This window comes from Cervus elaphus, chromosome 5 (genome assembly GCF_910594005.1).
Source record: "Cervus elaphus chromosome 5, mCerEla1.1, whole genome shotgun sequence".
NCBI lineage: Eukaryota > Metazoa > Chordata > Mammalia > Artiodactyla > Cervidae > Cervus > Cervus elaphus.
This window is the reverse complement of record NC_057819.1, coordinates 124,092,263-124,118,217: the sequence shown is the minus strand read 5'-3', so window position 1 is coordinate 124,118,217 and position 25,955 is coordinate 124,092,263. Positions and strand designations below refer to the sequence as shown.

The following is a 25,955-nucleotide window of genomic DNA, read 5'->3' as shown; positions in this document are numbered from 1 at the left end:
AGATAAATTCCTGAAAGTGGAATTGAAAAAGACCAGTGGCTTTGCACTCTGTAGGTATGCAGTGAAGTATCATTTTGAGGTAAGCAAAGATTTTAGAGAAGACACAGAAAGCACAGTCTGTAAAAGAAAAATGGTAAATCAAATTTAAGTACAAAAATTAAATAAAAAATACAAATTCAGTCAAAAATTAATATTAGCAGTTATTACAAAGCACAGATACCATCTCCCATTTACTTTGTCTTTTGTCAAAGAAGCTATTCCAAGTCTCATCTGCTCTCCCCAATCCAATAGGATCTAGCCTATAGGATTTTAGGGATTGAAATAGTGAGCAAGCTAAATTAAATTATTGCTTCCTCACTATTATTGAGATCTTTTGAAATTAAAGCCAAATTAGACAGTCTTGCTGGCAAATGACAAACATTAGCGTTGGTCTTAAATATTGTGCCTTTCAGGCAAAAGCGGCCTTTAGTATGTAGTGAAGCTTTATCCACGTGTTTCTCGTAACCTCTGTCAGTTGTGGCACTCTGCTGTACAGTATTTTCTTTCACATTGTCATCTTTTTGGGTGTCCAGGCAGTGTTACAGAACAGAGTAATTTAAAGACCTTCCCTGAACTGGGTTCATGTAGCATCCAGGGCATCATGCATCAACATGCTTAGTTCTTAAATTGTTACACTGACAGTGGAAAATGGCATCAAAAGTTAAACCAAGAACTTTTACCATATGATCCAGCAATCCTACCTGTGGGTGTATTTCCCAAGGAAATGAAATAATTATCTCAAAGAGATATCTGCACCCCTATGTTCACTGCGGCATCATTCACAATAGCCAAGATATGGAAACAACCTAAGCGTCCGTCAGTAAATGAATGGATAAAGAGGAACTGGTGTGTATGTGTGTATACATATATATGTATGTGTATATATACATATATACACATACATGTATATGAATACATGATGAAATATTTTTCAGTCACGAAAGCAAGGGAATCCTGCCACTTGCAAAACATGGATAGACCTTGAGAGTATTATGCTAAGTGGGATAAAGGAGATAAAGGCAAATACTATAGATATGATATCACATATGTGAAATCTGAAAAAGTGAAACTCACAAGAGCAGAGAGTTGAATGGTGATTACTAGGGCTGGGAGGTGGGGAAAAGTGATGATGTTTCTCAAAGAGTACAAACGTCATTATTTCTGAGGAAAAATTAATTCTTGAGAGCTAATGTACCACTCATCTCTCATGCTAGTAAAGTGATGTAATGCTAGTAGTAATGCAAGCTAGTAATGCTCAAAATTCTCCAAGCAGTACGTGAACTGTGAACTTCCAGATGTTCAAGCTGGTTTTAGAAAAGGCAGAGGAACCAGAGATCAAATTGCCAACATCCGCTGGATCATCGAAAAAGCAAGGGAGTTCCAGAAAAACATCTATTTCTGCTTTATTGACTATGCCAAAGCCTTTGATTGTGTGGATCACAATAAACTGTGGGAAATTCTTCAAGAAATGGGCATGTCAGACCACCTGACCAGCCTCTTGAGAAACCTATATGCAGGTCAGGAAGCAACAGTTAGAACTGGATATGGAACAACAGACTAGTTCTAAATAGGGAAAGGAGTATGTCAAGGCTGTAGATTGTCACCCTGCTTATTTAACTTATATGCAGAATACATCATGAGAAACGCTGGGCTGGAAGAAGCACAAGCTGGAATCAAGATTGCCGGGAGAAATATCAATAACCTCAGATATGCAGATGACACCACCCTATGGCAGAAAGTGAAGAAGAACTAAAGAGCCTCTTGATGAAAGTGAAAGAGGAGAGTGAAAAAGTTGGCTTAAAGCTCAACATTCAGAAAATGAAGATCATAGCTTCTGGTCCCATCACTTCATGGGAAATAGATGGGGAAACAGTGGAAACAAGGTCAGGCTTTATTTTTCTGGGCTCCAAAATCACTGCAGATTGTGACTGCAGCCATGAAATTAAAAGACGCTTGCTCCTTGGGAGAAAAGCTATGACCAACCTAGACAGCATATTAAAAAGCAGAGACATTACTTTGCCAACAAAGGTCCATCTAGTCAAGGCTATGGTTTTTCCAGTAGTCATGTATGGATGTGAGAGTTGGACTGTGAAGAAAGCTGAGCGCTGAAGAATTGATGCTTTTGAACTGTGGTGTTGGAGAAGACTCTTTTGAGAGTCCCTTGGACTGCAAGGAGATCCAACCAGTCCATCTTAAAGGAGATCAGTCCTGGGTGTTCATTGGAAGGACTGATGTTGAAGCTGAAACTCCAATACTTTGGCCACCTCATGGGAAGAGTTGAGTCATTGGAAAAGACCCTGATGCTGGGAGGGGTTGGGGGCAGGAGGAGAAGGGGACAACAGGATGAGATGGCTGGATGGCATCACCGACTCGATGGACATGAGTTTGGGGAAGCTCCGGGAGCTGGTGATGGACAGGGAGGCCTGGCATGCTGCGGTTCATGGAGTCGCAAAGAGTCTGACACGACTGAGCGACTGAACTGAACCGAACTGAATGTACAACATGGTGATTCTAGTTGACAATACTATATTGTTTACTTAAAAGTTGCTCAGAGATTAAATCTTAATGATTCTCATCACAGAAAAGAAATGGTAACTATATGACACAATGGATGCAGGTATCAAGTATTGTTACTGTGGTAATCATTTTGCAGTATGTAAGTATATCAAATCAACCCTAAACTTACAGTGTCATATGCCATATTTCAATAAAGCTGGAAAATCCTTAATTCTTTTTTTTTAACTTTTTATTTTGTGTTGGGGTATAGCAGATTAACAGTGTGGGGATGGTTTCAGGTGAACAGTGAAGGGACTCAGCCATACATATACATGTATTGAAAATGCTTAATTTTTGCTGAATTTTTTTATTATTGTGGTAAAATATACAGAACCTACAATTTACCATTTTAATCATTTTAAGTGTACACCACCACAACAGTGGTGTTAAATACATTCACTCTCTTGTGCGACCAATACCTCCATTCATCTCCAGAACCTTTCATCTTGTAAAACTGAAACTGTGTTCTCAATAGTCGGTAGTCTATTCTCCCACCAACACCAGTCCCTGGTCCCCACTACTCTGCTGTCTCTATGAATCTGACTTCTCTAGGGACCTCACATAAGTGGAATCAAATTATTTGTTCATTTGTGAGTGGGTGATTTCACTGAGCATCTTGTCCTCAGAGTTCATCCATGTTGCTGAATTCTTAGTATATTATTGTTTACTTCTTATTTGATTGAGTTGTTGGCATTTCAGTTATTTTTGAAATCAGAACTTTCTAGATCCCTTCTAACATAATTTTAATTAACTTTGTCTCTTTTACCTATCTCCCTGCTGCCCTTTTTTTCTGTTCCAATTTTCCCTTATAAGGATACAATTACTCCAGCTAATGGAAAAAAACAGATATTTGCTGAATGTGGATAAGTATCTATTCCGATCCTGGTTCAGTTTGCTTCCTCTGAGTAACTTGGCTCCTTACATGGAACACCTCATCGATTACCTGAGTCAGTGTCCCTCTCGTGTCCTGGACTGTCTTCTAGGGACTTGGTACCGTCTGGACGGACTTCAGGAAATCTCTCCAAGAAACCTCGAGGTTTGTTGTCTGGAATCAGCTCTTGAGACCTTGCTTAACAAAAGCAGGTCAAAAACTAATCAGTCAGAGTTTGTGATTCTCCTTTTCTGAAAACCTGACCTGGTAAAGCACTTAGATATAAGAGAACTGGGAAGGGTCAATATTTCTTAGGGTAAGGGGTTAATTTACTTGAGTTTATTCTGTTTCAGTAAACAAAATTCAATAAAACAACAGCCTTTGGATATGTGAGATTGTGCAAGTCAGGGTTAGAAGTTATTCTGCATGCTGGTCCACTTCCGAATTGCTATTGTCCTTTCCCATTTGGGGGAGGAAAAAATGGTTTAATTTTAAATCCTAAGTTTTATTTGTAAGAGATATAAGATTAGTACTTGAGCCCCTTAAAGCTTGTTTATAGAAAGAAAATTATTATGCCTTATTATTTTGGGGTGTGTTTTTGTTTTGTTTTTGGTTCTGTTTTAACAAAGATTAGTGGCATCATGATTAAATCTTCCCTTTTTTCTTTTCTTCCCCACCCTAGAGTATTGAGAATACTTTGAAAATGCTGTTGTGCCTTCTGGAAATTTATCAGGAAAAGTAAGTAGAAAAGTAAAAGGTAATCTCTCTTGTACAAGGTTATCCCTTATGATTGGGTTTATGCCATAGTTGCTGTCATTAATGTAAGGCCATAAATTAATATATATTCCACTTCTTTTTTCAAGGTATTGATGTAATCATCCTACTTTTTTAAAAAGGGAAAAGTATAGAAATCAGGTGCTAACATTTCAGTTTATTTTCATCTGATTTTTTTCCTGTGCACTTTTGTCATTTATTTTTAAGTGATTATCGTCATATTACATATTCATGCTTGTGTCCTGCATCTTATCAGCATTTAGTCTTCAGATTTTTTTTGCAAGTCAGAGAAGCTGAAAATAAATACAAAGGTAGCTTTCCGTAATGATCTGAAATCATTTGCTCCTGCAAATATGTGTGAGCTCTGACACCCTGGAGGCACAGTGTACAAAATGAACAAATGTGGGAGGTAACTTTTTAGCTTCTCAGAGCACTGCCAGGATCGCCTCACCTGAATTCTTAGAGTGTTCAGGATGGAGGTGGGAGTGTCAGATCTGCATTAACGCCAAGCACCTGGGACTTCATGGACCCCATCTAATTCTGTGTATTACAGAATCACCCCAGTAATTCCTGTCTCTTGCCACCTTCTAAACCCTCCTGATCAGCTCCCTACCTTTCAGCTCTGGTCATGTATCAGCCAATAAGCAGGTCCACTCAGAGCTGAAAGAAATTTCATGCACAAGACATATGCTTCTAGCATTTTTTTTTTTTCCCTCCCTGTAGCTTACTGATTCTTTTTTAAAAATTGTATGGTATTTGAATCTTTGGTAATATCCATCCTTAAGATTATTTTCAAACAAAGGAATGCACTTGGAAATAATTTAACTTGCTTTTGTTAAAATAGTTCAGACCATGGAGGCATACCAAAAGACTTTTTTTCCTTTTTATCTTAGTCACAAATTCAAAATTAATGGAAATGTTCTGGATGTTATCCTATATGGGATCAAGTACATGCCTTCCTTGTAGGCGTTTTAAAGGGAAGGAACTTGTCATGAATAATGGGTACTGTTTTCGAATTCCTCCTAAATTACTTCATTCATTTCTCTCAACTCTTTGTGGGTTAGGATTCTTGAGGAGCCCTTGATACAGTCCTACTTGACTGTGTGCCTGAAACTTCACGAAACTACCTGCAGAATATCAAAAGCCCACACGTTTTATGAGATGCCTGCCTTATCTGCTGAGATTGTTTGCAGAATTATTATACTTAAACCTGTAGTGGTAAGTGGAACATGTACACATAATGCCATACCCAGCAGAACTATGGAACCTGAGGCATCCTCTATTCAAAAAGGAGATAGAAAAAAAAAAAGGAGCTAGGCTGAGTCTAGGATTGTGGGATGACAGAACGGCTGATTCCGCCTTCAGGTGTGTCAGTACATACCTGATGCGGGTTTTGTTCTGCTCATGAGGCTATTTTGGTCAGCCAGGGTCTGCATGCTTGCCCCCAGGGCTTACGTTAGAGGGAAGAACGGAGAAAGGAGGCAGTGCAGAAGTTCAAGTGTAGAGTATCAGCTGTGACTGGGTAAATTCAAGAGCCCTCAAGTGGCCAGGACTTCAAGCAAGAATCTCCCCACCCAAATGCATGTTCATGCCTAATCTTTCCCACCTGGGCCTTTTTCCTGTTCACTGAAACTCAAATACAGTAGCAAGGTCCACACACCCCAGTGCACACCTCAGAGCCTTTCCACACAAGCACCACCTCCCGAATCAAGCTGTAGGAACAATCCAGAGTTCTGTGCCCCCTCCCTCCATACCTCCCAGTGGTAAGCACTCTCCTGATTAGTACCATCACAAGTCAGTTTTACCTGTCTTGGAACTCTGTCCTTTTTTGTGTCTGGCTTTCATCGCTCAGCGCATCTCTGAGATCCATCTGTGCAGTTGCATGTGTCCACAGCTCATTTTTTCCCATTGTTGTGTGATCTTCACTCGGTTGAGTTTGAGCTTCCACATGAAGGCGATAGGTGATTTCCTATTTAGACCGACCATTTGACAAGTCATAACTGTGATGTTAGTGATATAATTAAGTGTGTATTTTATCTTTGTTCCTTTTAGCTTTTCTTTTTTAAAAAAATACCAAGGGAACATTTAAAAATAAACATTGGTAGGATGATTGCTTTTTCCTGAAGTGGATATTATTTAAACCATCCTATGCAGGTGCCAACTTCTAGATAAACTGTGTTCAAGAAATGTGAAATTTGTTAGTTACTTACGGTATATGTCCCTGCAGAAATAACTATCTTGAATGTTGGTTGGGATCGCAGATTAGTGTAACCACAGTCTGGTCCAAATTCTCTACCTGTGCCATAAAAAGAAAAAGCTTTGCAAAACTGAAATTAAATAAAAGCAAAGTATATGAAGAGGTTCTGAAAAGCTTTTGGTTATGTGCCAACATAAAGGGTTGATAGGATTGACAGGATATCAGGTGGAGAAAAACAAGGAGGAAAGGCGAAAGTTCTAGAGAAGATTTTTAGGCTTGGGTTGTTCACTTACAGCCCATCATCTGCTGGTTGCAGGGCACACCCAGATGGAGAAGAGAGGTGCGTGGCAGCAGGGGTGCATAGGAGGGGGCAGTCCAGTGAGCACATAATTGCAGCACAGTGGGTTAATACTAAACTGGTGTGTCCATAAGGTGCCCTGGGAACACGGGGCCTTTGGAGGGGCTGGCGTTCCCACAGAATGAGAGAGCAGCGTGTGCGTGTCAGGGAGGAGAGGATCCTGCTGCTCTGCAGGTAGGCTAGCATGGCTGGAGATGGAGCCTGGGTCTAGGCTAGGCCAGACTGCAGATGGCACGCACACCCTGCTAAAGTTTCCGGATCATTCGAGAAGTTGCTGGCCCATTTGGTGACTTTCACTTTGGGCCAGCATGTCCCATTTTCAGCTGAGAACTGTTGCTGACCCATACCACCCATATCCTGTGTGCTATTCTGCCAGCATAGCTGTACCCCTGCCCACACATAACCCAGCCTACCCCTCACACTCTGCCCAGAGCTCCCTGAATCTTTCAGGGGAGAACCTGTCCCTCCACACACACACCCAAGACTGGGTACAGCACCCTTTGTGTGTTAGTTGCTTAGTTCTGTCCGCCTCTTTGTGACTCCCTGGACTGTAGCCGCTAGGCTACTCTGTCCATGAAATTCTCCAGGCAAGAATACTGGAATGGGTTGCCATTTCCTTCTCCAGGGGATCTTACTGACCCAGGGATCGAACCTGGGTCTTCTGCTTTGCAGGCAGATTCTTTACTATCTGAGCTATAGGGAAATCCCCAGCACCCATTATGTGCCTTTCCTATCTTGTTACTTGCCCTGTTTACTGATTGTACTGGTCTCCCACTTAGCGATCAGCTCCTTGGGCAGCCGCCTCACTATGATGTCTCTAGCCCTTGGGCCAACCGTCTCCGGAAGGAGGGAGTGACACAAGAGATCCAGTTTGGGGGGCCTTGACACTTACACAATCTGTGGGACTCGGTTGAAGCAAAAGAGAATACACATCAGAACTGGGAGAGGCCTCTTTCTAAGTGGGCTGATGGCTGAATCCACTTTGTGGTAAAGATGCTTCTGATGAGAAAGGGAAGGAGAGCAGGAAAGAGGCATCCCCATCCCTAGAGCCCTTGACCCCCAGGAAAAGGGGCTTTTCAGGGGGTGGGAATGAATGGAGAACCGCAAGGAAAGAGCACCAGGGTAGGGATTTGGGTTTCCTCCGGGCCCTAGCATGTCACTCGGGAACAGGGTTTACATGAGCTTGGCTTTCTGAGCTGCTGGAAGCTCTGAGCCCGTGGTGCACCCTTCTCCCTTGTCTGTCGGCTCAAAAACCAGGAGGTTACTGGTTGGTGAGGCAGCATCGCCTCTGTTACAGTTACCTGGGGTCACTTGAGGGGGCGTTCATGCCACTGCTTCTCCTACCTGGACCCCCATGCTGTTCACCCAGAGTGAAGCTGAAATGCCAGGGAAATGAAAGTGCTGTGAATATGCAGGCTCTGCCGTGTGCATAGGTGGCATCAGCCGCGGAGGCGGGTGGAGAAGTATCTGGATGATCCTTTGGGTCTGCCATGTGGGGTCGATTCAACTCCGTCTCTCTCTTGCGGTGACAGGATTCAGCAGGAGGGCCAGGAGATGAAACTGGAAAGAAGAATTCAGTAAAAACGGTCTTCCAGGGGACCCTCGCTGCTACAAAATCTTGGCTTCGGAAAATTTTTAAAAAGAGCATGTTCCAGACTGGGTATTTTTATTTTTCACCTGTCACCTTCACTTACAGAGAGGAGATTGAGGTAAGCCAGTCCAGTGCAGGGGACACTGGGGTCTCCTCTGCAGAATGGACAGCTGCTCCCCTAACAGCTGAGGGGACTGAGGGCATGGACTCCCTGGCGGGTGGACTGTGGTCCCCACATCAGTGGTGAGGCAGCGGGATGGGGGGACAGAGCTTGTTGGGACATGGTGACCGGTGGGGAAGGGCATTCACGTCTAATGCGGTGCTCAGGTTATGATTTGACCGTAGAAAATAAGATAAGAACAAGGCTTCCATAAAAGGGAAACTGGGCCGAGCAGCATCTGAACGTGAGGAAATTAGAAATCAGACCCAAAAGGTACGGAGGCAGGGAGAGCTTCCAGAAATTGAGATGTGGACAGAATCTTATGCTGGGAAGGAGGAGGAGGAAGGGCCTAAAGACTTGGCTCCAGGACAAAGTTCTAGAAAATGACATGAACAAACCAAGCATGTGGCCCTCTGACTTAGGCTGTTGTCTTCCAGGGATACTTTAATGAGATCATCATAAAATCACATCCCTGAAACTGTGCATGAACAAAAACAGATAACTCTCACTACATCTCAGTCTTATTCAGACATATTACCTGTCCACACCAGGGGGAGAGGATCATTGATCCAAACACCCAGAGCCCAGAACATCAGTATTCTGGCTTAGATGGTAAAGAATCTGCCTGCAAATGTAGGAGACCTGATTTGATCTCTTGGTTGGGAAGATCCCCTGGAGAAAGGAATGGCAACCACTCCAGTATTCTTGCCTGGAGAATTCCATAGACAGAGGAGCCTGGTGGGCTACAGTCCATGGGGTCGTATAGAGTTGGACATGACTGAACAACTAACACTTCACTTCAGAGCCCAGAACTCTGACCACTCACCCTCACAGGGACAGAGTCTAAGGTCAAAACAGAGAAAACACATAAATCTTGAACTTGATTTGGAAGTTTTGTGGCTGGCAGTGGAATGTAGCAAGTCTGAAGCTATGTTGTGTGTACTGTAAGGCTGGGCAGAGGGACGCAAGTGTTGTTGCTATTGGAAGCTTGGGTTCTTTCTCATTGGAGGAGGGAACATATGGAGCAGGGGAGGGGAAAGGAGGTCTATGGTTTGAAAAGAGCTAGAGGTGAAGTGTGAACTCATGATTTTAAAAGCAACATTTCCTAGCTCCATCCACTGAAAGGGCCTAGAGATGGTGACACCCAGGTCTGTGAGCACACCCAGCCATGACTTCTAAATGCCATTCCCTCTAAAAAACAAAACAGAAAAATCCATGTGCTTCTGGAAAGAACAGCAGATTCTAAAGGTGGGGCTGAAGAAGTGCATGGCCAGCCTGAAACACCTTGTATTATCATAAAGTAAAAGTACTTGAAACCAAGTGGTGACATTTCACAAGCAGACAGGACCCAGGTGATGTCCTAGGTTATACCCTGGAGGGCGAAAGAATGATTGTGGGAAAAAGTGGTGAAATCCAAATAGAGTTAGTGGTTTTGGTGATGGTAATCTATCAATGCTAATTTTCGTTTTCACAACTGTATTATGGCTTCGTAAAGTATTAGCACTTGGGTTAACTGGAACTCTCTGTACTATCTTTGCGATATTTCTGTTCATCTAAGATGATTACATTTTTTTTTTAAAAAGCAACAGAAGCTGCCTGCAGGGGCTCTCACTAGCCAAATCTGAGGCAATCTGAATATGAAAATGAGTAATGGCCAGAAGAGTATTATACTGGAGATTATCATATTAAGTGAAGTAAGTCAGATGAAAAAAGGCAGATACCAAATACTATCACTTATATGCAGAATCTAAAATAGAACACATATACCATAACCTCAGATATGCAGATGACACCACCATTATGGCAGAAAGTGAAGAGGAACTAAAGAGCCGCTTGATGAAAGTCAAAGAGGAGAGTGAAAAAGCTGGCATAAAACTCAACATTCCAAAGACTAAGATCATGGCATCCAGTCCCATCACTTCATGGCAAATAGATGGGCAAACAATGGAAACAGTGCAGACTTTCTTTTCTTGGGCTCCAAAGTCACTGCAGATGGTGACTGCAACCATGAGATTAAACGACGCTTGCTCCTTGGAAGAAAAACTGTGACCAACCTAGACAGCATATTAGAAAGCAGAGACATTACTTTACCAACAAAGGTCCATATAGTTAAAGCTATGGTTTTTCTATTAGTCATGTATGGATGTGAGAGTTGGGCCAGAAAGAAAGCTGAATGCCAAACAATTGATGCTTTTGAACTATGGTGTTGGAGAAGACTGTTGAGAGTCCCTTGGACAGCAAGGAGATCAAGCCAGTCAATCCTAAATGAAATCAGACTTGAATATTCATTGGAAGCACTGATGCTGAAACTGAAGCTCCAATACTTTGGCCACCTGATTCGATGACTCATTGGAAAAAACCTTGATGCTGGAAATGATTGACAGCAGGAGGGGAAGGGGATGATGATGAGATGGTTGGATGGCATCACCGACTGGATGGACAAGAGTTTGAGCAAGCTCCAGGAGTTGGTGATGGACAGGGAAGCCTGGTGTACTGTAGTCCATGGGGTCATAAAGAGTCAGACACAACTGAGCGATTAAACTGAACTGAAAATAAAACACAAATGAACTTATTTATTAAACAGAGATAAACTCACAGGCATAGAGAATAGACCTGTTAGTTACCAAAAGGGAAAGGAGGTGGGAGAAGGATAAATTAAAGAGTTTGGTATTAACAGATACAAACTATTAACGTATAAAACAGATAAACAACAAGATCCTACTATATAGCACAAGGAACTATCTTCAGTATCCTGCAATAAACCATAATGGGAAAGCAAAAAAGTGTTTTCACTGTCATAAAGGAAGAAAGAAAAGGCTGGAGAACTCCCTAGAAAGGAGACATGATAATGCCATGTGTCCCTCAGTTGGACCCTGTACCCAGTTAGTTGATTAGTGAACAGTGGCAAAATGTGGGCAGGGAGAAAGATGAGAAAGATGTCAATCCGAGTGAACGGGCCTCAGAGTGACACCTGAACTACTGTGTGTAGCAGAAGGGCCATGGGGTTGGGAATGCCTGTGCAGGACTTATGGGCCAAGGGGCACGGCATCTGCAACTCTGGTTCAGCGGAGACAATGCCTGTTTCTAGATAGACTAAAGGGAGCACAGAAGAGAAAGAGATAGAGCAGCCACTTTAAATGTTGGGGAGTCTAGCTGAAAGTATATGGGTGTCCTTATGCTGTTATTGCAACTTTCTCTTAAGTTTGAAATTTTTTGAAATTAAAACAATGGAGGTAAATCCTTTCTGGATGAAGAGCAGTAGTGGACCATAATGGTGACCTGGATCATTCAGGACCCTTTGTTTTATGGGGCTAAAGTGGGTTGCCCTGACTTACCAGTGACACAGCAGACAACTGGACAAAACTGAGTCTGAACCCACGTGTCCTCAAAGCACTGTGCTCTTTGACTGTAATTGCCTTCTTTTATAGAAATCCATGGTGGCATCTAGGTGTCTTAGTGGTTGTCCCTTATTTGTGGATTTTGCAGGTCTGGAGGCGACTGGTGGAAATAAACTTCCCCACGGAGTATGACTGGAAGGAATCCTTGCTGAGGGACATGGCAGGGAGGCTCAAACAGGTACTGAAAGGCAGGGGATGTTCTTTTTGGAACCAGACCACATGGACTAGCTAGTACATGTGATGCCTGCATTTGAATGGACAGGGCATGGGGTTCAGGTGACTCTGTTTCTGATTCAGCCTTAATAGTTTGACCATAGATGGTATCCCAGAAAAGAATAAGGGCACAGTTTCTGGCCACCAGGGGAACCCTTGCTTGTGTGAAGTTCAGATAGGCACTAACTAAGCCTATGTGCTTTTTGCTCTAAGTGGCCTGTTGGTGACAAGAGCCTTGTTAAACCCAGTGACAACTGGGGGAAACACGAAAGTGCTCCCCATTTTTAATTAAGGCCTGTGACCCTAGAAGATTCAGCTTTTTAAAAACACATGAGAGGCTTATGTGTAATTGTTAAATGGGTCTTTTTAGGAAAAGAGAAGCAAGGAAGAAATCTTTTCAAAAAGTTTACCTGTGTTTTGCGGGCTTGCCTGATAGCTCAGTTGGTAAACAATCTGCCTGCAATGCAGGAGCCCCCGGGTTGATTCCTGGGTCGGGAAGATCCCCTGGAGAAGGGATAGGCTACCCACTCCAGTTTTCTTCGGCTTCCCTTGTGGCTCAGCTGGTTAAGAATCTGCCTCCAATGCAGGAGACCTGGGTTCGATCCCTGGATTGGGAAGATCCCTTGGGAAAGGCTACCCACTGCAGTATTCTGGCCTGGAGAATTCCACGGACTGTGTAGTCCATGGGGTCCCAAAGAGTTGGACTCTCACTTTCAGTTTCACCTGTTTTTTGCAAGCTGCTGTGCCAGATGCTTTTTCTGCTAAGTAGGTATTTTGGCCTTTTTGGTCTAATGGTTAGAGGCGGGGAGGACATGCTTCTCGTGGGATGGGAAGAAGGCCACAGTAATGGGGAGCTGATACAACACTAGGAAAGTGAAAATTACTAGGGTGTTTTCATTGCACAGGGTTGAGAGTGTGGCACCCCTAACCTCTCACACCCTCGTCTTCCCGTCTTGCAGGAGAGGCCTCTCTTCCAGATTTCTGCCTTCTGCAACTCTAATTGGGTTGCTGCAGGTGCAGAAGACAGTGTGGCGAAATGCTTTGAGATGTGTGCCATTGAAGCCGTGGGCTCGGTCTGCCAGGTGAACAACCTTTCCCACTCAGGAACTGCATTTGCATGCACGCTTGCTTTCTGACATCACCAACCAAAGCCTATTAAGCACTGCTGGTTCCGAGACTCTGCACCCAAGCAAAGAATGGGCTCTGGGCATCCCCCTCCCCACCCTGAAATCCAGTGTTCTCTACCCATTCTGTAAAGTGCGCTCAGCTTCCTGCTATTGTTTTGCATCAAGCAGCTCACATGTAACCTCCAGCAATCTTGCAGGTTTTTCCTAAATGCCTCATTATTATCATTGCCACTCACCCACCCTTGGTATTATCCCTTGGTTAGCATGCAGTAAAGGACCCCAAAGGTTAACAAAGCATTATGGAAGAAAAATGTTCAGAGTTGAAAAGATTTTATCAATTCACTTAGGAAGAGAATTAAAATGTGTGTGTCGTTTGTAGGCAACTTTAAAATATCAATGTATGACAAAACCCACCGAAATGTTGTGAAGTAATTAGCCTCCAACTAATAAAAAATTAAAAAAATAAAATAAAATAATTACAGTTAATAATACCAAAGTACCAATATTAATGGTTACTTGTATTATGTTTGATGTTTTGAATAATGTGAAAGTTCCAAGAAAAATGGCACTGAGCAAGAGAAAAGGGGGTAATTTGTGGGTTGTGTCAGTATCTCTGTGGGTACCTGTTTCCACATCCCCAGTGTTCAATCTTAAGGAGACAGTGGACAGGAAAATGGAAATGCCCTCAGAAAAGTTAAGTATTTTATTTACTCTTTTGGCTTTTTGAGGCATTGTAAAACTAGTTATGAGAGACTTCTGAAATGCTGTTGGGTAGGTAATTTGCTTCTTTGTTAAAAAATAAATCAACCATATAACCTTCTAAATATCCCTCTCTTTATTCATGTTTTTACAGTCTCAAACCAGTATCCTTGGGAAAATCTCTTATAATGACTTGCAAAAATGTGGCAACCTTGTGTCTGCTGTGATCACCAAGTCCTGGCCAACAAGTAGAGGGGAGTTTGTAGACGACTTGGGTGGGGTTTTGAATCACCTGCTCACATGGCCAGACATCAAGCACCTCTTCAAGTTATATGGTATGTTCATGGAGGGTGCTGGGAGCATCTGTTCAGTGGCACTTCCTGACTCAAGAGTGGCAGCAGAGTGTTTGACCTGTTAGTCCATTAGATTGGGTTGATGTTTGTCAAAAGAAGCAGCTTGGACGGACAGACCCAGGAAGGCTCAGAGTATCTTGTATTATAATTGAGAACTAACACTGAAAGCCACCATTCATGGAATACCTGCTATACTCCAGCTACTGGGCTGACATAGTAACCTCAGACCAAGAGCTGAGGTGGAGAGTGTAATGTGATTTACCTAAGGTCTCACTGATAATAAGTGTTAAGGACTGAAATCCAAACCCAGTGTGTCTGTATCTCAAGCCCTGTCTTTCTTATTCTGAGATCCATGAAAATGTCCAGTCCAGTACTGGTGACCTTAGCAAAAACTAAGTACTGCCTGATTCTTGCACCCCTACCCTCCATGACCCCAGAGTTTGTGACCAAAGAGGGGAAACGTGTGTTGCCCTAAAAATGTTATATTCAGGTTTATGTGTGAGTCATAGGTTCAGATCTAATGGACAAGCACCACAGATTATTGTGAGTGTCAATTTCATCAAATTACTGAGACGGTCTTAAAAAAATAAACAAAAAAATACCCATGTTCCTCTCATGCCAGAGTTTTGTAGTGATCAGATAAGAAGATTGACTTGGCTCTTTTTGTTCTATTGTTGTCTGTTAAAAGCTACTCACTTGAAAATATTCCATTTGTGTCTTTTAAATTAACAGACCTCATATTTTAGAGCAGTTTTAAGTTGACAGAAAAATTAAGCAGAAAAAAAAAAAGAAAAGAAAAATTAAGCAGAAAGTACAGAGTATTCCCGTATCTACCCACTCAACACACACAATTTTCTCTATTATTAATGACTTGCTTCAGTACCATTGTTATAACTAATGAGCCAATATTGATATGTTATTAGTAAGTAAAGTCCAGTGTTTACATTAGGGTTTACTCCTGTACTTTCTGTGGATTTTGACAAATGTTTAAATAACGCTGTGCATCCACTATTACCATATCCTACGGAACAGTTTCACTGCCCTCAAACTTCCTTGTTTTCCAGCAGTTCATCACTTCCCTCTCCTCTCCTATACAGTTGTGCCTTTTTCCAGAAAGGGATATGGTTGGAATCATACTCTCTGTTGCCTTTTCAGATTGGCTTCTTTTACTTAACAATATGCATCAAAGGTTCCTTTTAGTAGCTCACTTCTTAAACCACTGAATAGCATTCAGTTGTGTGGTGGACTATGGTTTGTCCAGTCACCTACTGAAGAACATCTTGGGTACTTCCAAGATTTTGCAATTGTGAATAAAGCCTCTATATTTGCTTTTAATGACATGACCCAAATGTATGATCCTAATATTACTGGGAAAGAAAATTTCTGGTGGTTCAACTAAGTATGTTTGAAAATCCTGCCCTCTAAAGAATGTGAGAAATATACCTAGGAATACAGAATGACTTTGCTTTATTATATGAAAGTTGGGGCAGAGCAATAGGAGGTTACTGGAAATCCATTAATGTGGGAAGGAAGTGGGGTACCTACCGTTTTAACTCTCTTCTTACCTTGGTCAGGAACCAACGAGGAAATATTAGCAAATATTACCAAGGAAGGCAAGAAGTTGATGGCCACTGCGGACTCTGTGTTGACAAAAGTTACAAATGACCTCATCAATGGAACAATTTTAGTTGGGCACCTGGAGCTGATCCTAGAACACATGGATCAGTTCCTCGACATTTGGCAGTTACGTAAGTATCACGTTGAGATGTGGACTTCAGACTCCTGAGGAGTTGCAAGCTCAGAAGCGTCTCTCTTTGCCTGTGTATCTTATAGAGAGGTGAACTTTGTCATCTTTATGATGGCTTCTCTCTCCAGGAAGTTGTCATGGGACGGCTTCTAATCCTCAGGAAAATTAGGGGAAGTGATAAAATACTGACCACGTTAGAATACTGGTTGTTTTTATTCCTCCTGACTGACACGGGACGTCTTGGAGTAGCCGTGCATACAGCCTCTGGCATCACCGTCCCACAGCCCAGCATGTGGAGCACGTTCACGGGAGGTTCGAGAAATGGCTTGACACAAAATGGGTATTTGTTATTTCTACTGACTTCCTTTCCTTTCTTTTTTTTCCCAGAGAGTAAAAGTTCTTTAATCCAAGACAGAAAACAAACTATGAAGGAAGTGCTGAGTCTGAGGAAGAATGAACTATTCACTCTAAAGAAAGAGAAGACAAATGTTGACTCTCTCCTGAAGTTGTGTGGCAGGGTAAAAGACGTGATAAAAGGTGATATTCTAAAACATTAAAATAAACAAAATTGAAAGGTCCTCAGGGGAGAAGGGTCAAAGGAGAATATGATTAAAAACATATCAGAATAGAAGCCCTTCATCTTGGAGGGGGGAGGCTTTTTCTAATGTGTTAATTTTTAATAAAGTTAAAAATTTTCTGTTAATTACTGACATAGCTGTAAATAGCCTGCTTCTTGATTTTTTAGGTTTAAACATCATTTATGGAAAATTAGGATTTAGATTTCCTTGTTTTTCCAATTTCTGTCTTATACACATAGCCTTTTCAATCTCACCTCCCTCCAATTTTATCATAATTTCATCAACCCTCAGGGTTTAAATGTCACAACTATGTAAATGCACTCTTTTCCCCCGAGCCATTATTTTCTCCCACTTCTTATGCAAACTATCTTCTCTAGATTTAAAATTCTTATCTTGTCCTATGCTTTGTTTTCAATGTATTTATTTTTTTAATTCAATGCCAGACTCTACCAACTGTTTGAATTTCCTCAAAAGGAGATCCATTTGCTTTTTCAGATAAAATCTCGCCAAACCAGAGATAAGCTATCCTAGGGGTACCTTGCCTCTCTTCTCGGCTGGATCTGTATCCTGGCTGTCATGGCTCCCTGCTCTCACTCCTGTGTTTTAGTGAAATACACACTCTGTTTCTCCTGAGTAAGGGGCCCAGGAGTTCTTGCTTGTCTGAAAACATCTGCCCTCATAGGAGATCTGTTGTTGGTGCAGATCTTTCCTTCAGGATTTGGGGTTCCTGGCTCCATTGTGTTTGCAGGGTCACTGTTTAGAGTCGGTTGGGATTCTAATCCTTTGTGGATGACATATTCTCGCCCTGGAAGCTCTTGAGATTTTTTTTTTTTTTTGGTCCCCCTTATTCTGAAATGTCATAATGATGTTCCTTGGAATGGATCTCTTTCCCATCTGCTGTACTGGGCATACTTAAGTGGGTCTTTTTAATCTAGAAATCTAAGTCCTTGAGTTCTGGGGAAACTTCTTGTGTTAGTTAAGTGATTACTTTTTCTCTTGTTGGAATCCACAGTTGGATATTGGACCTCCTGGAGTAGTCATCTAATGTCCATACATTTTCTCTCGTATTTTCCATGTCTTTTGTTCTGTTTTCTGAACAATTTCTTAAGTTTTCTTTCTAACCTTGCCATTAAATTTTTTACTTTTTCTTCTTACTTGTATTTAATTTAGAAGAACTCTTTTTGCTTTGAGCGATCCTTTTTCCATACTATTCTGTTCTGGTTCATGGTTATAGTATCATATCTTTCTGAGATTTTTTATATTTTTGATTTAGAGATTTTCTTTTTCTTAAATAGTTTCCTGTTTCCTCCAAGTTGCTTTTATCTCTTGGTATGTTTTAATGTCTATTTTTCATGTTTAAGGCTTTGCCCCTCTGTCTAGAATTCTTTTTGATCTGTTTATATTAAGAGAGGGGACTAATGCCCTGGTGGGGGATTCTGAGGGTGGGGTGGCTAGGCTTTGAAATAGCCTGTATCTTTAGCGCCTCTCTCTTGGGCTACTCAGATCACCAGTCTCTTGCCTGGAAGATATAGGGCTGCCTGCTAGGTCTCTAGGAGTCAAGACAGAAATGAGGGCTGGAGGGTTCTCAGCATCTAAGATGCGTATCTAGCGCCAGTCCTTCCTTCTACTCCCTGTGTCCTCTCTTCTCCTTTCTAGCTTCTCAAATTTAGTGGCACATACCAACCGTTAGCTTCCTGACGAACGGTAGGTGTCTGGAAATGCCTTTGTTCTGCCGTGTACCCGAGACCCCCCCCCCAATCCAGAGAGCCGTCTGTGAGCCCTCTAGAGCCTCTCTAGAATATAAACTACCTGTTGCATGCCAGGGTGGAGGAGGTGCCTTCAGCCTGCTGATGGAATGGGTTGGGATGAAAACGAGCCTGTTGGATGACTTGTTATGCAGACTTTCAGCCCAGTCCTCCTTATCTCATCACCACCTCCCAAATTCCAGCATCTGTGCAGCCAGGGTCTGTGCATGTGGGAAATTCTGTGATGACAGACACCTGGCAGAATCTCAGCTTTCCCCACTATGGGCTAAGACCCCAAGTTCTCAGGCTTGAAACATTGTTTACCCCCAGCACATCTGCTTTTCAAGTTCCAAAGTTTTGTTGCTGTGGTCTCCTTTTCTATACTTCCCAGCCCTGTTGCGTTATGGCTTTTGAAAAACAATCTCAGTTCTGTCATTGCAGCAGGATTTGGGGAGGGAGTGGAAACATGTGTAGATTTCAAACTGTCATCTTCACCCAGAAGTTGCAAAGCCTTCTTTGTCATGAAAACTGATGAGCAAGGTGAGGGTGGAGATTTAGGGACACTCACTGAGAACAAATGGCAGCAAGTGTGTTCTCTTGCATTTCCTTAAGAGCAGCAAGGGGAGTGAAAACTGGGAAAGTAAAACAAAATGATATTGTGAGTAGAGTTTGACTTGACATTCTCTTATGGTTTCAAAAGTGGATTTTGGAGAGATTGCTGAAAGACATTCGGAAGACCTCCATGGGAAAAAGTTAAACCAAGTTGTGACAGTGACTTTGTCAGCCACCTCCCTTGACTCAAAGTGGACAACACATTATAACCTGAGCCCTGAAGTCCAAGAAATGGCCAAAAATGCATATTTGCTAAAGGACAGTCACATCTTCCAGATCTTCTGGGCAGAAGCCGCACAGAAGCTGAGTGAGCCAGAAGAGAACTTGGAAAGGGAGATATTTCAGCCTGAAGAGGTGTATGAATGTTTATATTGTCCTTGTTTCAGAAGGTTTACAAAACTGTATCAGGATCTGAAGTCAGGGGAGGTCACCTTTGGGGAAATTGATGACATCTTCAAGGACTTTGTGAATAACTACAGTGCCCTAACTGAAGACCTCCAGACCATGTGTGCTCTATATCCCAGAGATCAGAAGGATTGGATCAAGGAGCGAGTCCAGCAGATCAAGGAATACCATCACCTGCATCAGGCTGTCGACTCAGCCAAGGTCATCTGGAAGGTCAAAGAGACTTTGGGCCTGACTGGTGACTTCAGTGTTCTCCACACCTTACTAAGCTTTGTGAGTCATTTACTGGGGACTCCTGGGGTTGGGGGTGGGGCGGTAGGGGTGAGATCCCAGATCTCTGGCTTTGAAAAACTGGGCAAGATGATTTCACAGCTTCCTTCAGGGTTATTTGTATTCTATTCAATGCCTGAATATGCCAAGGGCTTTGTTTTTACCTTTGCTTACCAGTAGTGTGACTGCTAGTGTCAGTTTTAGAAGTTTGGTAGGAGGGACTATTGGGATGGTCAGCATAGTTCTGTTTGGGGGTTCAGAAGCCAGTTTCAGCCCACATACTGCCTTGTCTTGCAGACTGTCTTTGACAGCTTTCTCTGATGACTTTCTTAGACTGTCTTGGACAACTTTCGCCACGAAAAACTGGACCGTATCAACCAGCAAATTATCCATGCCAAAAAGCTTCTGCAGGATATAGATGAGACTCGGTGTCAGTGTCTGAAGGAGCTGTCCCAGAGAAAGGAGTTCATTAGTTGGGTCCAGGAGGCTCTCAGAGGTACAGTCCATCACTCTGGTGGCCAGAAGGCTGGAGAGTATTTAGATCTTTACGGGGTGGTCTTCCTGAACTTCTGGGCAGTCACTCCCTCGATCATGTTCTGCATTTTTTACATTCAAACTTTTTAAATTGAAATGAATTTTACACCTAAGGGCTTTCCTCATAGCTCAGTCGGTAAAGAATCTGCCTGCAATTGCAGGAGACCGCAGTTCGATTCCTGGGTTGGGAATATCTGCTGGAGAAGGGCTAGGCCACCCACTCCAGTATTCTTGGGCTTCCCTTGTGGCTCAGCTGATAAAAAATCCACCTGCAATGTGGGAGACCAGGGTTTGATCCCTGGGTTGGGAAGATCCCCTGGAGAAGGGACAGATTACTCACTCCAGTATGCTGGCCTGGAGAATTCCATGGACTGTATAGTCCATGGGATCGCAAAGAGTCGGACACGAATGAGTGACTTTCACTTCACTATTTTCCTTGTAGCATTACGTAAACTTAAGGTACGTGACACATTGCTTTAATACATTTATATCTTATGATTGCCATTGTAACTATAATTAGACCTCCATCACCTCCCATAGTTCTCCTTTTATTTTAGTGATTGGAATGATTAAAATCTAGTCTCTTAGCAAATTTTCATCTGTATTCATTAGGTAAATGTGCAAAGTGTGCCTAGGTTTGTACATAGAATTTATATCAAGATAGTATCACTCATTTGCTGGTGTAAAAGCCATTTTCTTGGCTACTTTTTTTTCCCCTCTCACTCTGGATGCATGCTGTGAACAGCAGGCGATCATTTAAAAATTATGTCCCTTTAGTTTTTTCCTTTGGTTGATTTTTTTTTTTTACTAGAAGCCAAGGCAGCCTTGTCTTCTAGATGTAATTGCACCTACTTATCCTTGTGCACAGGCTTGGCAGTCTTTTTAGCTCTGTGGCTTGGGTGATTTTGGCAGAATTAATGCATGGAGGGAAGAAGGAGGCAGGAAAGAAGGAAGATGGATGGTCTTGTTGTCCAGGGACAGGGGATGGGCTGCATGCTTATCTTATCCCAGCTTCACTGCTTCGTTTGATTAGTAAGCAGCTGTTGATTGTAGATGACTGTCAACATGTTATTCACCAGCTAAGCTTACTTTTAATAATGAAATGGCAATATTACATGGATTGCGTGAAATAAGACACACAAAAAAACCCATGCAATGCCCAGACATTGGTGTTGTTCAGTAAGGTCAGGTCTTGTTCAGTAGTATCAACATAAATGATTTGGCTTCCTTGGTGGCTCAGTGGTAAAGAATCTGCCTGCCAAGCAGGAGAGTAGGGTTCAATCCCTGGGTCGGGAAGATCCCCTGGAGAAGGAAATGGCGACACACTCCAGTATTCTTGCCTGGGAAATCCCATGGACAGAGGGACCTGGCAGGCTAGTCCATGGGATTGCAAAAGAGTTGGATATGACTTAGCCACTAAACAACAACATAAATGGCAAAAGAAAAAGTGCCCAAGTTCTTATTGAAGCAGAGTGGGAAAACCCTAAAAGTCCACTATCCAGGTATAGCATCAGTAAGGAGCACTGTTCCAGATTGGGGGCTCCTGGCATCAGAGGGTGGCCCTGCATTCATCTACCCCTCCTGCCCCAGGCATCACCGAGCTGAAGGTGTTCGTGGACCTGGCCTCCATCTCTGCGGGGGAGAACGACATTGACGTGGACCGGGTGGCTTGCTTCCACGATGCTGTGCAGGGTTACGCGCCCCTGCTCTATGAGCTGGACACAAGTGCGGGTTTTGATGAGTTCATGCAACACCTGAGAGAGCTGTGGAAGGCTCTGGATAATGACCACAACCTGCCCACGAAACTGGTGAGTCTTATTTCTGGCTCCAGAGCAGGTTAAGTTTAATAAAGTGTCACTTAGAAACACTAGCGGCATGACTGCACACCCACATGGCAGGCTTTTAATGCAGCCTTTTAAAAGGATGTTTGAAAACAGTTTTTCTTCCCATATGGAAGCACTTTCTCTGTCCTATTGTTAGAAAACTGGATATAAAACTGCGTGTAAATAAGAGTGATCTCTCTGGTGGAAATATATGGGAAAAAAGATTGAAAGGAAATGTGCTAAAATGTTACCAGTGGTTTTCTCTGAATGGAGGTAATTGTTAGTTAATATGCTATACATTTTGGTATTTTTCCATACTTTCCACAATTGGCACAGATTCATTTTTGATCAGAAAAGTAAACATTTCCATGTACATAAATCAGCTGCACCAGGGTTCCAGTAAGCCTGTAGTTTATAACTTGCCCAACAAGATGGCTGAGGCCCCTCTGGGGTGAGGGAGGGAACAGGAACGGCAGGAGCACACACAGCTCACATGCTTGTTTCAGTCAGCACTACCCCGGTTAGGGCCCGGCTGACAGCCACCTTCTCACAGAGAGCTGAGTTCATGCCTCTCGCTCCCCATCCACGGATCCAGGGCACTGGGTGGGAACACAGGGGAACAGTCCATTGTAGCAAAAGCACATGACCCAGGAGGGAGAGCCAAAGCCCGTGGCAGTGGTGGGCAGCAGATGAGGGAGGCCTCCCCTGTGGGTGACGGCATTCTGGGCCAGAGAAGGGGAGGCGTTTGTCCCTGGGAGGCAGAGGTGGGGAGAGTGGCAGGAAGAAGATCACGCCTAAGCTTCAGCCCATTTTCTCTCCTTCTGTCCTGACAGCGTGACTCTGCCCGGAACCTCGAGTGGCTGAAGACAGTGAAGGAGAGTCATGGGTCTGTGGAGCTCTCGTCCCTGTCCCTGGCGACAGCGATCAACAGCAGAGGCATCTATGTGATCAAGGCTCCCACGCATGGCCAAAAGGTGAGCCTCACGTCGCAGGCACAGCTGCAGGAGGCTCTTAGGGCTGCTGTCGTCGGGGGGTTTCTGCCTCCCCAAATCGACCTCTGACTGTGCCCTGTTCCACAGATTTCCCCAGACACAGTTCTTCGTTTAATCCTTCCCGAGGGCCAGGGAGGCCACGAGGAGAAGCGAGAGTACTCTTTAGAAGAGCTGAAAGAACTTTTGAACAAATTGATGCTGATGTCTGGCAAGAAAGAACACAGCAATGCTGAAGTCGTAGAGGTATTTTCCGAGGTAAGGATTTGTATCTATGTTGGAGCAAGTGTCCTAATCCCATCTGTTTGGGCTGAGCACTCTCACTGCTGAGGTGCCTGGGAAGTCAGAAGAGATTGAGTTTGTCTTTAATTCATAGGAATCACTCTGCTTTTAAAACTGTGGGGAGTAGAGCCAGTGGGTCTTGCAGAGTGCATGTATTTCGAATTCATGACCCAAAGAGATGTCCATTTGCTCCGTAAATCAGCAAGCATCCCCAAATACTTAAAGATGTAGTTGGACATCGTTCATCAAAATCCACATTAACCACAATGGTAAAGGCATATTGGTTTATGTAAGTCTCTCCTTTTGATTATGAGTTTTTACTCTGTAAAGTTCATTTGTGCTTTATAAATGATATCCTTTATCTTCACAACATATTGCTTCCTGAGAAAGAGATTATGGAAATAAGAAAGGGAGACCTTGCATGATCAATCTCATGCTTGAGATCCCACGGTGAACCACGGAGGGCCATGAAGCCCAGCCCTTCAAATTATAACTCTGTTTGTGTTATTCTAGACTACATGTCCTCTCTCTGCAGGTGTTCTGCAACGTTCAGAGGCTTGTCCAGTCGTTTATAAACCTTTACTCTGCTGGAAACTTGCTGTTCAGGGCCTGGTCAGCCGAGGTGTACTGCACCCCCCTAAAGGGTGTCTCCATCCGGCTGGACTTCTGTCTGAGGCTAGTGGGCCCACTGGTGGAGGGCGGGCCAGTCGTCCAGCTGCTGGAAGCCCTCTGCCAGCAGCTGGAGGACTTCCTGGGCCACTGGGAGAGATTCGTGGCAGAGAAGCGAGCTGAGCACTTTTACCTCAACTACTACACCGCTGAGCAGCTGGTTTACCTGGGCTCGGAGCTCGGGGGGCAGACGCCCAGCGCCGCTGCCCTCACTATGCTGTCCTTCATCAAAGGCAGCTGCACCCCAGGGGATGTCTCGGAGGCCTGCAGGGGGCCCCGCGGAAGGGCCAGCAGCCACCAGGAGAGTACAGTGGTGGAAGACTTGCCACTGCTGCTCTTCTCTGAGCCCAGACTGGTGGACAAGCTGAGGGTCATCATGAAATGCTCGATGACATGCATGAGTGCCTTCCTGCCTCACTGCCTGGACCTGGACGCCCTTGGCCACTGTCTGGCCCACCTGGCGAGGATGGCTGGACCCCCTGTGCAGCGGGAGCTCCCCCACGGCCTACAGGAGGGCCAGCCCAACCTCATCGTCTGTGGCCACTCTGAGGTGCTGTTAGCCGCCCTGGCCATCTACATGCGGACCCCACACCAGCCCCTGCCCACCTACGATGAAGTGCTGCTCTGCACCCCAGAAACCACATTCGAGGAGGTGGCATTGCTCCTGCGTCGCTGCCTGACCCCAGGCTCCCAGGGACTCGGGGTCTATAGCCTGCTGTATGCGGACCAGCTGAGCTACGAGGTGGCCTGCCGGGCAGAGGCGCTCTTCCGGAGGCTGTGCATGCAGCCCCACCGGACGCACTACCGGCTCGTGATGGTCTGTGACTGTGAGCGGGAGCACTGCTACCTCCCCTCGGCCTTCAGCCAGCACAAGGTCCTCGTCACCCCCCAGGCGCCCCTCAAGGACATCCAGGCCTACCTGGCTCACCACTTCCGAGTCCCGGAACAGACCCCATCAGCTGCCGCCGTGTTCCAGGACCGCATGTGTGTTGGGATCGTAGCCTCGGAGAGAGCGGGCATAGGTAATAATGGCTGCTGAGTCCCCGGTCCCAGGGACCATCTGATGGCCCTTCCTTGTCCAGTGGGGAGTGAGGTGAGCTCAGATAAGCCCTTCTGCAGGTGGGGAACTGAGTCTCCGGAGGATTGACTCACCTGAAGTTACAGATCAGGCCCCGCACTGGAGCGGGACACTTTTTTCACCTGGTCCCAGCTTGGCTGAGCCATCTTCCTCCTTTAAACTGGCTTCTCTGCTGTTTTTTCTCTTTCTCTCTTTTTTAAGTCCATTGACTACTTTGGGGTTGATGTGGGTTCTGAGCAGGACAAGGTATATTTCCTGTGTCTTGAGAAGAAACAATGCCTCCACCTTCAGTCGCCATCGTGATTTCCATTCTGTTGACTGCATCCCTTTATTGGTACTCCCTTCTGTCCAGCGACACTCGCTCCCCTCCCCCATGAAGCGAGCTCTGCTGTCCTGACCTCAGACTTAGTTCTCAGACTTAGTCCCAGGAAGCAGCAGGGCCATTGGGTGGGTGACAGCAAGGAAATTTGATGGCTCAAGTATGTATTCTTTAAGCTGATGTTAGGTTGCATCAGTTTTGAATTTTGTACAAAGAGAAGTGATTTTCTGGACATTCTCATTCTTGATCTTCAGCCCTGGCATCTAATTTTCATGTGTTCATGTCAACAGGAAGGTCTCTCTTTGTGAAGAGGTTGCACAGCCAGCTGAAAATGCAGTTTAATGGAGCAAAAGTGACTCGAAAAGTTATTCGATTGATTGACCCTCAGGTGGATGAGAATGAAGTCCTGGGGTCCCTTCTGCCTTTCCTGGATGCCCAGTATCAGAGGAGACCCATAATATTCCACTTTGACGTGACCTCTTCAGTAAGTCGAGCTTTCCTGATAGTTCAGACGGTAAAGAAACTGCCTGCAATGCAGGAGACCCAGGTTTAATCCCTGGTCAGGAAG

At 44.1% G+C, this 25,955-nt stretch overlaps 1 protein-coding gene across 5 annotated transcripts in view; it reads left to right on the top strand.

The window, feature by feature from the left end:
• The window catches only part of LOC122695419 (E3 ubiquitin-protein ligase RNF213-like), a 121,537-nt gene that overhangs the window by 34,761 nt on the left and 60,821 nt on the right, over nucleotides 1-25,955 (top strand). For all 5 annotated transcript variants that reach the window (XM_043905273.1, XM_043905274.1, XM_043905272.1 and 2 more), the window contains 16 exons: nucleotides 3,409-3,631; nucleotides 4,149-4,204; nucleotides 5,305-5,458; nucleotides 8,328-8,504; nucleotides 12,033-12,122; nucleotides 13,117-13,239; nucleotides 14,138-14,318; nucleotides 15,911-16,084; nucleotides 16,471-16,620; nucleotides 19,107-19,696; nucleotides 20,027-20,189; nucleotides 21,818-22,035; nucleotides 22,884-23,024; nucleotides 23,130-23,297; nucleotides 23,857-25,012; nucleotides 25,678-25,871. In XM_043905273.1, the coding sequence (XP_043761208.1) occupies nucleotides 3,409-3,631; nucleotides 4,149-4,204; nucleotides 5,305-5,458; nucleotides 8,328-8,504; nucleotides 12,033-12,122; nucleotides 13,117-13,239; nucleotides 14,138-14,318; nucleotides 15,911-16,084; nucleotides 16,471-16,620; nucleotides 19,107-19,696; nucleotides 20,027-20,189; nucleotides 21,818-22,035; nucleotides 22,884-23,024; nucleotides 23,130-23,297; nucleotides 23,857-25,012; nucleotides 25,678-25,871 (3,958 nt within the window). The remainder of the gene's footprint in view (nucleotides 1-3,408; nucleotides 3,632-4,148; nucleotides 4,205-5,304; nucleotides 5,459-8,327; nucleotides 8,505-12,032; nucleotides 12,123-13,116; nucleotides 13,240-14,137; nucleotides 14,319-15,910; nucleotides 16,085-16,470; nucleotides 16,621-19,106; nucleotides 19,697-20,026; nucleotides 20,190-21,817; nucleotides 22,036-22,883; nucleotides 23,025-23,129; nucleotides 23,298-23,856; nucleotides 25,013-25,677; nucleotides 25,872-25,955) is intronic.